This window comes from Haliotis asinina, chromosome 1 (assembly GCF_037392515.1).
Source record: "Haliotis asinina isolate JCU_RB_2024 chromosome 1, JCU_Hal_asi_v2, whole genome shotgun sequence".
In the NCBI taxonomy this organism is placed as follows: domain Eukaryota; kingdom Metazoa; phylum Mollusca; class Gastropoda; order Lepetellida; family Haliotidae; genus Haliotis; species Haliotis asinina.
The window spans coordinates 44,447,002-44,458,822 of record NC_090280.1 but is presented as its reverse complement, the minus strand read 5'-3'; the positions used below and the strand labels follow the sequence as shown (position 1 = coordinate 44,458,822).

The following is an 11,821-nucleotide window of genomic DNA, read 5'->3' as shown; positions in this document are numbered from 1 at the left end:
AATACACTTGGAAGATGAATGCAATAAGTGACTGAAATATTTCTTTGTCATATTTTTCATTGTGTTGTTAAACTGCAATAAAACTAAAGATATTTGTCGCTGCAAATACTTCCAGAATTTCTGAGGGGGGACATACAATATTCACTCACGCACTGTCCCCGTAGGTTTGTCGATGGGAATAAACGTTATATATAATATTATAATAAACGATGTTTATGATTCTGACTCCCAATAGTCTGACGCAAATATAAGTGTAGAAAATTCTATTCGGTATCCTTCAAGCTGTGGTTTAGGTGGAGAGAGACCCGTGAGAGAAATCCGTGGGTCATGATTAGAAAGGACATTTCGTCTCAAAATATTTACGTGCAACAGCGTGTAATTCCAATGCTCATGATATACTATTGGTAAAATAATAAACTCTCAAATGACACAATTATGATTAGGGGAGAACGACATCACACCTTTATTCTCAGAAGACTGGTTGAATTGAATTTGAGTTTCGATTGACTGTAACGGTATGTGAGTCAGTGAGTGAGTATGGTTTTACGCCACCTTTAGCTATATTCCAGCGGGGAACAACAGGAACTGGCTTCACACATGTTACCCATGGGGGCAGTGGGGTAGCCTAGTGGTTAAAGCGTTCGCTCGTTACGCCGAAGACCCGCGTTCGATTCCCCACATGGGTACAATGTGTGAAACCCTTTTTCTGGTGTCCCCCGCCGTGATATTGCTGGAATATTGCTAAAAGCGGCGTAAAACTAAACTCACTCACCCCCATGTTACCCACGTGGCTGTAACAATACACAAAAATAGCACAGTTACCTCTAGTTATCTGCCCTTAAGTTTCAAGTACCCTACGTCTTATCATGTGAAATAAGAAATCAAACCATTCCTTTATACAAACACATAACTCCTACAGAGCTTCACACATGCGAACATGCTTTGTAATTCAAATGCAAAATATTCTTTTTGACAAATCGAAATGAAAGAAAAGGCTTGTTTCAGAGATTTGCTAACAAATATTATAGTCTAGTCATACAGACGACACAATACAAACTGTTAGCCTATCAACAGCTTTAAAGAGCCAAAATGAATGTAGTAGTAGGTGATCGTAAAAAACGGACTATTTGCGACCATACACTTATAAGTCTCGATATATGGTGCATTGGTAACACTGTTCATGAAACGTGCGTGCGCAGGCATGTGTGTGCATTGTCCACCAATGAAATGTGTCATTGTTTAGACAAATTAAGTCTTCGATACATCCTGTGTTGGGTTTAGTTCACATGGCTGTAACAGTTCAGTCTTTCCTACATATCTACAAGTGTATCGCATATGCCGAATACGAATCATTGGGGAATATAAAACTCCACATCGCTGCCGTTACGCTAAGTATAATGGAATGACATAGATTATTGTCATGGTTTCCCTGCAAATGTCATCTTCGACAATCGGTTGTACCACACTGTAGCGATAATGCCATGTTGGTTTCGCTCCATATTCTTTCTAGGGCAGTAGAAACACTGTCCACTCGCACAGTACTTTTTGACCTTTAATTCATCGGGTTTAATACTATAACCGAATCGAGGCGTGTGAAAAATACGAGTCGACAACGAACCATGATGTGATTTAGCGTTGCGACAAATCATATGAAGCATTATCCAATGAATGAGATTACTTCATGTTTCATTCGAATAATATACAGGCGATTTCATTCTGATTTCCCTTGGTGTTATAAAATCCATGCTACCTTATGAAGAGAAGGTTAAAAATCACAAATAGCATTTACTGTTGGGTGAACACAGACAGAGTCTCAACAAACTCACTTAAACATGAAGATAGCGATATACTTTTTTGTTAGTGATTATACCGACATTAAACACGTCGTTTGCGTTACAGTGGTATGTGTTAGGATGCTCCAATTCTTTGTGAACGGAAACTCTCAGCTCTTTCAATATCAAAACAAGTTATCAAACATAATGTGTCGACAGCCAATCAGTTGTATGTTCTCCTGTGATAGAGATTGCTACCGAGAGTCAGTCTGTTGAGGTCACAGAGTGATATGGGCCGAGGAGACGATGGCATTCCCGTTGACCGATACTGTTTCTAAGATCTCATCTGGGTACCTGTCAGTGAAGTTGTGTATACTTGAACCATCCACAACAAGCTGCAAATGTAACATATTCGATTTATCCAGGGTACTCTAATTCCTATCCATTTGTCATGAATACCCCGAACTCATTCGATACCACAGGTTCGTTTGGAAACGGTTTTGAATGATTGAACAAACTTTGAATGATACCTTTGTCTCATGATCAAGAAACATCTTTAAACCCATTCACAGTTTACGTCATACAAAAAGATATAATAAACGTATCATATTTAAAAATTAGTAGAAGAGATATGATAGGATTATGGGTAATCAACATTTATATCCGTTCAAAGTTAGGAACCAAAGGACAATTGTTATGCTCCACGCACCCTTTGTTTGTTCCCTGAAAATATAATAAAGCGTAAAAGTCGCAGGACATTCTTGTTCGGAAATGGTAGCGTATATAATCGCATTTATTGAGAGAAAAAATCATTATGATCGTGAATGACTGGAATCCATATCAGCACTGACCTGTATGTTATCACATTGACTATTATTGATTTGTTTTGTAAGCATCACAGTCGTGCTGACAGATATCTCAATAGCAGGGGGGAAAAAGACTGGCATGGCATGACATAAAGTAAAGACATAAGACTGCTTTACTTATCCATGCAGCAAATGACACACCCGGAAAACAGCACTGTGATCTCTGACTGAATGAATGGCGACAAAGCGACACAATGATGTGTGACAAAGAACAACATACCATGTACATTCCTTGTACGAGTCGTGTCTCCACCAGAGACTCGACATTCACTGATAACGGCACCGAGTTAAGTGGTATCTCTGTTTCCCAAACACCAGAGACGAACGAGTTGAACACCAACTTGTTTTGATCCAGTCGGAAGCCGATATGACACAAAATATTCCCCCCTCCGCAAAAGTCCACGTGTACTCTATAAAAGATGGAGAACATTGTCAGTGTGTGTTTCCAGATGGAAGACAGGACAAGTTCACGGTTCATCAAGCTTTTCTGTTCAGTGGGAATCATCATTCAAAGCTCGTTGATTGATGTCGATGGAAAATATTGAGGCGTTTGAATCAAAGATGTCTGTATTAGAAACCGAATGCTAAATTTCAGCTACGGAATGAAATCAGAAGTAGAAGTGGATTCCTACTTTAACCAATCAAAGTCAAGCATTGCTTAGTGTCATGAAATCCATTAGGGGTCATGAACAGACTCGCTGTGTGAAAATCACTTTTCTAGTGCCCACAACTATTCAGTTCATCACACTAATTCATAACGGGAGCGTCAGTATCTTGCCTTGCAACGGCCGTAAGTGTGATGTTTATTGCTACTGTGAAGTTCCTGGAATTCCCACACGGTAAGAACAGCTGGACGTCAGTCGACTGTGGAAACTAAGAAAATGATATTTATAGCAAGTGAGGGGGTTAATATTTAACATCACATCGGCATTATGTCAGCCATATCGTGACCTGAACATATGTGATATTGGAGTGGAATATATGTATATTATATAACCCTGTTGACAAGGAAACTAAATTACTAGATTACCGCAATTAGAATTAAACCTAGCGTTGAAAGTTAAAACTAATAGCACTATTTGGACAATACGATATAAAACAGGCTATAGATTGCCAACAACAGTAAGTGAGAGAGTTACTATTTGACGTGACATCGGCAATATTTCACCTATTTCGTGACAAGAACAAACATGAATATAAAGAATATGTATGCATTTTAAAAACCCGTCATCAAAGTACGGTAAAATTATCACACTTAAAACTAGCATATGAAGTTAAAATTACCAGAACAGTTTGGACAAGACAAAATATAAAAATAGGGTATAGATCACCAGCAACACATTCTAGGGGCCATGGGGATTTTCAGTACCTGCATGGACCCTAGCTGGATTTACAGCATCCCTTCAGCTACCGGCGACTGTAGGAGCATTTAGTCGAATTTTCAAAATACCAAAAATTCCATGTTTAAAAAATCATGATAAGTGAAATTAACTTCGAAAATCTATGGCCTTACGTACCTTCTTAGGAGGACAAATGTTATTTATAAAATACGCTTCGCCAAGTTTGATATTTAATTCATCCTGTAAGTACTCACCATCTATGGGACGTATGTACCCGCTATGAAAAGTGTTGCATGAATATGCATAAGGTTGTTGGAAATTAATTAGCCAAAATCGGTTAATCATACAAAACATACTAAACAGTGAGATTGGTTTTACTCTTAACTAGTCTCTACGTAACAAAATACATAGCAGATTCATACGGCATAATATATGAGCACAGACGCAACATCGTAGTTACTGTGCCTAACTGTCCCTTATGTTTCCTGTCCCTGAATATTTTGAGATGGGTCGTGAATGAAATCATGTTAAATTCTATCTTTCTCTGAGTACTTCTTCAATCTGTTGTTGAGATACATGCACTCGTCGAACACCAGTTATTTTTCCACAAAAGGCCAGAAACGGACCTTGATCCAAAGATCAAATGCGGTCAAGATCTTCCATCGCTGCTACAACATAACCAACTTACTGGGGTGTCCCAGATGTACTGAGCGCAAGGGCCGACGGATCCATTCCAGTTTTCTGATGACTGGCAAACTCTGCTGTTACTTGTGGTGCACAACATGAAGTTGTCCCTGCAAGTGTACACTGCAACTGCTCCTTCGTATACACCATCATAATGCACCTCAGCATTGGCAACAGCAGGTGGAGCACCACAGCCTTGAAACTCTTATCAAGAGAACGTGATAAAGTGACATTAGCTGCATTGGCCATGATCACTTTTATTCTTGTTTCAGTGCAAAGGGGTTTTACCAATGCGTTTTGGGCAGTATCAGAAAAGGGCAACAAATAATACAATCATTTAGGTTCTGTTGGTTTGGTCAAACGTTCCTACCGACTGAACTGATTCTCAGCATGCATCTTTTCAAACTGCATCATAATTTCAAACATAATTATTTCAGAAAAAAATTATAAAGAAAAAAGGGAGAAACATATTTTAAAGTCAATAGCTTACCTGATTCACATGATACACGACCAAGTCTGTCTATGTGACATCTCGATGTTGGACAAGGATTCTCCGAACAGGCGCCAGCAAATGACTATTTAAAACAATGCATTCATGTAGTTAGAGTGCTTCCATTATAAACCGGCCAGTTGTTTCAAAGTAATGATTTCGAATAGCTGTTGTTTTGGAGTAGTTCTATGAAGACAATGCAGCCTGTGTTAGACCAAGTTTTCACGTCGACTGAAACTCGTTCCGGTGGTGAAACAGACAAATGAAAAGCTCGGGATATACGACTCTATTCGACCGAAGTGAGCTTCTTAAGTAATATTTCAGCCATATCGTGGCGAGAACACATTTGGCATTGAAAAGGAAGTATGTTATGTATAATACAATATAAAATTGAATATATTATAATAACATGTCGCCAAAGGACAGTAAAACAACAAGGATATCACAATTACAACTAAAACTAGTAAAACTAGAAAAACTAGTATTGTTTTCCTCAAAGCACAAATAGCACTATTTGGAGTATACAATGTAATATGAATAGAGATTAATACAAGAGCGAGTGTGTCATTGCTTTTACGAGACGGGTGTCAAAAGAATATGACACACTCGCGAGTGTGTTAATGTCTTTACTACCTATTTGTATCTAAGTTTTTATTTCTAAACAACTCCACGTAAAACGAAATCGGATGTTGTCGCTTGACGTAAAGGTCAAGGTCGCGTAAGAATACAGTGATACGGCACTATGGACGTAAACTCCCTGTGTAATGCTACTAAGAAAAGAACTCGACATACTGACTAGCTACTGTTGCACGAGTACAAAAATACAAGCACATTTTGAATTGAAATTTAAGTAAGTAACTGTAAGAATTGTATAATTGGAAACAGTGTTAATGGGAAAGTTATTCGTCGTCTGAAGAGTCACTGAGAGGAGAGCGAGCAACACGGCGACCGTTTGTAACAGCTCGGTCTCACTCACTGCCATAGAAGACTCAACATCAGCATTACTTGACAAGGCTTTGCTTGCTTGCTTGCTTTGCTTTGCGACATGCAGTGGGATGTTAGATTTATTTCGGACAAACTGCCGAAGACGGAACGATTGAAAACGCGCGACGCGAGCATGGAAACATGGCAGGCTGATTTTCGGTCGAAGAAAGGTGTGAATAATTGTCCACACTCTGTACATTTTTATGTCCAGACACTTGCATGATTTGCGTTGGAGCTACGTTATTGTCTTGCAACTTCTGAATCAAATGTTTGCGAGCACTGTGATAAGTTAGCCGTTTGCTGCCATTGACGTGTGCTCCACTTGTCGCTATCGAGCCGAATTTTTTTTCTTGAAATTTTATATCAATAAACAAGGTATGTGAAAAATTGTTTGTTTGTAACGTTTGGTATTTGATAGCATTTCGTTGGTTTGTTCTCGCAGTAGCGAGACTGAACATTCGTAGTAAATTTGTAGTAAAAAGTTATGAATGAAAAAAGTAGTTCCACATTCCAATGAGGTCATGGAGGTCATGCTCGGATAACTGACCAATGAAATTCGTTTTAGGCTTTATTACACGTGTGCAACATATGATTTTTATGTACTCGGTTATGTTTCACTGTATGGATAATAAAATACAATACAATACAATATATAAACAGACTCTAGGCTAAAATTTTAGAGTATCACAGGTATATAAAACTAGTAAGCTGTCGTAAATTTGATCATTATAGGCAGTGCAAACCAAAAGCGGGATACAGATCGCCAACAACTGAAGGTACATCACCATACTGGGGACCATGATGACTTAAGTACTTTTGCTACCTTAAACCACTATGACGTCAAGTGTAACCACCCAAACACATTCCAAACAAAGAGCACACAAACGTCAGCCTGAAGCTGCATGACTTAGTCTGTGTTGAGATCTGGGGTAGGTCGCCACGACTGTCAAAACTCCACCACGTAAGGCTGGAGTCCGTCGGCTGAACTGTTGTGGCAACATACTGGTGGTAGTAAATGAAATGCATGCCATGCATATCATCGGGAGATGGTTTTTATTCCCCTCATTTTTTTTAAAGGGTACACTTTGCTCAGTGAAACTTTCTTGCATAAAATGTCACAATATGAACTATTCAAGGCATTTCGAGACAAAAATGTGCTTCTTGGCAAATGTTTGGTTGGATTGTAACGCTCGATGTTGTTAATGTAAATGCCACAACTTGCATCCTTGATGTTGATGCAAATAAAATATCTTGCGTCCTTGATGTTCATATGAATAACGCATATGGGAGCTTGCATCAGTGTTGATGTAATTAAAACATCTCGCATGCTTGATGTGAACAAACGATTTTGCATCCTTGACATAATGTGAACAAAAGATTTTGCATCTTTGATGCTGATGTGAATATCAGATCGTGCATCTTTGATGTTGAAGTTATACCCGAACTTGCATTCCTTATGTGGATATGAATATAAAATTTTACATACTCGATGTTGTTTTTATACCAGAGCTGGCGTGTTTTTTTTTGTTGTTTTTTTGTAATACCAGAACTTGTATTCTTGATTTGGATGTGAATATCAGATCATGCATCCATAATGTTCATGTCACAACTGTTATGGTTTAAACATTACTGAGATAAAAGACTTGTGAGAGCCATTGAAACGAGCAAAATAAATAGTTCAAAATGCTCAGTAATATATTGAACATATACTGAATGTCAGAAATACGAAATACGATACTGTTCGGTCACAAATCTAAAATATTGACTCCCAAATCTAAACTATGAACGCGCCAAAGTTTTGATATTCCCATTAACAACAGATGTACAGATTGAAGATTGTTAACAGCTGTGAAAGATCGATATAGATGAGGATTCTTGAGAGGTGGTCTTGAAACGTTCATGTTAGCAGACAGATGAGCGTAAATCTACAATAGTAGACCTCCTATACGTTTCAGCAACCCTCCCTTATATAGACAGTATACGTCTGAATTTTGAAACGAGCATGCCACACTGTAACCATATAGAAATTATTCACGGCTTCAACAATCCCCAGGCAACTCTTTACATATGACAATACACAGCCTACGTTCTAAGAGTGAGTTCAAACTCAAATCTATCACTTTAAACTTGTGTGACCCATAAAAAAATATTTATTAGATAATTAATAAAAACAATTAACACAAACACGTCCTCATAACAAAAACACAAATTCATGATGTAGATACAATAGAATCATTGATGTGGATGTAAGTAGTACTTGTCGACGTTGGCTAAATTATCAATAGCGAGTGATTGAGTGAGTTCAATTTATTTGTAATATATTGCAAAGATATTTTCAGTGCGACGTTGGGTGAGAGAATGCTCATCTGCCTCAACGTAGAGGCGGTCAGCGTTCTAATTGTGGATTGATACTACAATCTCTGTCAAAATGTTGAACCTGATACTACGTACAGTGACAGACAAAACAGTGTTTTGTGGGACGCACTGATCCCAATTATAATGTTCAGACAGGGTCGAACCTATAGTCTGGCAGAAAATGTTTCAGGACGGTGTTTGGTTTCCAATTTGCTAGGAGGCTGTATAATTCTTCTACCATTGAGGATTTTAATTGTCATAATTTATCACTCGATAATAAGAAAGCTGTCATTATTTCAAGTCACAACAACACCTCACTTGTCAAGGGTGTTGAGGTACTTACAGGAACATCGACCCGGTCATGCAAATAGGCAGGTCACATGTCACATTCTTTCATTATGCTCGGCAGGTCATGTAACGTGCCTGAAAGCACGTGCATTTTGCATTAGTTAACGGTGTCAATACCGGTGTAGGGCTGAAGGGGTCATCTCAAAATGTCACATAATTTATATGATGTTTTCAAATTGCTATTGCGATTGTTACGAATGTGTATTTTATGTACATTTTGTTATTAATTCAGTAGTAATTATTATGGGTCACAACGTTTAGTGTTTTGAATAATAATTATAATGGGTCACAGTCCGTATAATAGATGATCCGCATTTTTAGGATTCAGGTTTTCCGGGAATTACCTGCCCTTGACTTCCTGTTTGTTTGCTTCGGGGAGACATTCACTCTCCTACCCAGAGTTCCATGTGGCGAACCAGCATAGTATCTCTGCCACAGGCAAGAAAGATGTGACGATTCCTCACATCTTACACAGTCCATCTGATAGTATGTATACAATTTCTCAACTTCTTTATTTTTGATGAGTCTATACATCTGGCATAGGACTCCAGGCAAAGGTGTAATACAGGCAGAAGTTGGTGGTTAATTAGTAACCACATGAAATGTCAGTATATACAAAAACTAAAACTATCCATGCTCAGGACACCGCGTGACCAGCCGATTGACTGAACTAAGGGCAGAAGTGGTGTTTTTGGCAAAGCAACGCTGTTCCAAGCTTTAGTTGCCCTAACCACCAGGATCTTGTTCTCCACCAACACAGAGGCGCAACCTGTGGCAAACAGGCTGATGGACCAAACATAACACCCCCCGTTCACAACGGGGGCTTTATAAGTTCTTACCGTTTAAGCCCGTTGTGCCGTCTCAACACACACAGAGAGTAGAGTGGGAAACTCAAGTAGGTATAAACAAATTACATGAAATAAAACCCTCCATTGGTTACACCTACTTGGGTTGTCAGTCCCGATTTGAAGAGGTCATTTTGCGGCGATGTCGTATTGGCCACACACGATATACACATGAATATTTGTTTAAAGGTGAAGATCTTCCGTTTTGTATCCCTTGTGATGAAAGAATCACAGTCAAGCATGTCTTGCTTGACTGTGTTGAATATTCCATCACAAGGGATAACTTTTTTAAATCAAGAACTATGAACGATCTTTTTAGTAATGTTAGTGCTCATTTAATCATTGCGTTTTTAAAAGAATTAGACCTGTTACATGACTTGTAAACAGATAAATATTTTATGATTGGAAGTTGAATTAGCAACTAAGATTGTTAGTGGCTGTATCCTCGAAGGGGGTTGAAGTACCGTAAAACTATTGTCCTCCTGAGATGGTACGTAAGTCCCAAAACATTTGAAGTCAGATTAATCTTCCACTTTTTTAGTCGTAAAATATGTGTCATTTTAAATTTTGGCTAATCTTGCATACACTCACCAGCAGCTGAGGGGATGGTGTAAATCCAGCTAGGGACCATGCAGGTAGCAGAGGTTCTGTAAGTCCCCATGGTCCCTAGCATGGTGATCTGCCTTTAATTGTTGGCGATCTACAGCCCGTATTTTATATTGTATTGTCCAAATAGTGGTATTTGTTTTAACTCTCCACACTAGTTTTAGTTGTACCTGTGATATTCTAGTTGTTTTACTGTCCTTTGACGACAGGTTTTTATAATGTATACATATTTCATATCAGTAACAAAATGTTCTCGTCACGTTATGGCTGAAATATTGCCCATGTGACGTTAAATTTTAACTCACTCACTCACTCACAGAGTAGAATGTAAATGTAAAACATTGCAAATAAGGATTAGCAGATTTAAACAATAATACCATTATACATGTATACGCAATCACTTGGATGAAGCAATCCGTAATATGGAATGACTCAACTTCGAAGGAACCGACCTGGGTGAACCTACTTGGGGTAAAATGACCCCCAACCATTATTAATGTATCATATACCACATGCTTGATGGACATTTAGACGTTTGAAGGTAATATAGCAACGTTTGGTATATATTTACAACTTCTTTATCATCTACAACAAATAACATATGATATATGCTAATAATGCATTATATGATTTACCAGTACCTTTGGCCAGATGCTGATGTCGCTGAACACAAATCCTGGCCGATCTGTGATGGCCACATGGTAACTGCTCTTGCTGTTGAGTCCACAGGTGCGAGTCCTTATCTCAAAGTTGAAGGACATGCAGACGGATGACATCAGACATTCTGAGGCACAGGAATAGACGGACGATGACTTCACTTTCCTAAATACATAATGTTCCATATGTGCGTCTACCTTCAGAACAGAAGACGCTTTAAAACAAGTGTCGCAACAGCCTAATCCGATACAAGATAAGACCAGGATCCCGGTAAAGACAGCGAACTGCATCTTTCTGCTTTGTGACAAATCATGCATTTGTAATGAATGTTGTATAAACTACAATATGTAACCTATGATTACTCTAGCTGAAAGCAAACATGGTCAACAAACAACATGTCCTCCCAACGTTGTGTCTTCAGGTATGAAACACCTGGTGGATAAAGCTCTTTTGAGTTGTCTGCGAGCTGAACGTCATACAGAACTCAGTTATAATTGATTAGAATTCGTAATAATTCATTCAAGTAGGACGCCGAGAAACACATACAATAGGTTAGCGGTTCACGTTGCCAATATGGTTTCCATTTCTTTGTTGCCATTTGAGCAGCTAGATTTGAACGGAGCTAACTGCACCAGGCAAAACATGCCTTCAAAGAATGCGTTTAACTGACACAGGAAAAGATAGCAGACACAAAAATATATCGCAGCTCAATAGATACTCATCCATTAGCGTTTCTGTACGAGTGATATTTTTGTCACATCGGCAATATTTCAGCCATATCGTGACCAGAACAATTAATCTTTATATTCAAGAAACTAAAAGCCTATTGACAAAGAACTGAAACTACTACTGTATCACACATATCTATTTAAAC

At 38.5% G+C, this 11,821-nt stretch overlaps 1 protein-coding gene across 1 annotated transcript; it reads right to left on the bottom strand.

The window, feature by feature from the left end:
- Positions 1 to 2,050: 2,050 nt before the first annotated feature.
- Positions 2,051 to 11,237, bottom strand: LOC137279183 (uncharacterized). Its single transcript, XM_067811675.1, has 6 exons — positions 10,932 to 11,237; positions 5,153 to 5,237; positions 4,667 to 4,866; positions 3,417 to 3,502; positions 2,859 to 3,048; positions 2,051 to 2,167 (listed from the first exon to the last, which is right to left on the bottom strand). Exons 1-6 carry the CDS (start codon positions 11,235 to 11,237, stop codon positions 2,051 to 2,053), a joined length of 984 nt encoding a protein of 327 aa, XP_067667776.1.
- Between the last annotated feature and the right edge of the window lie 584 nt (positions 11,238 to 11,821).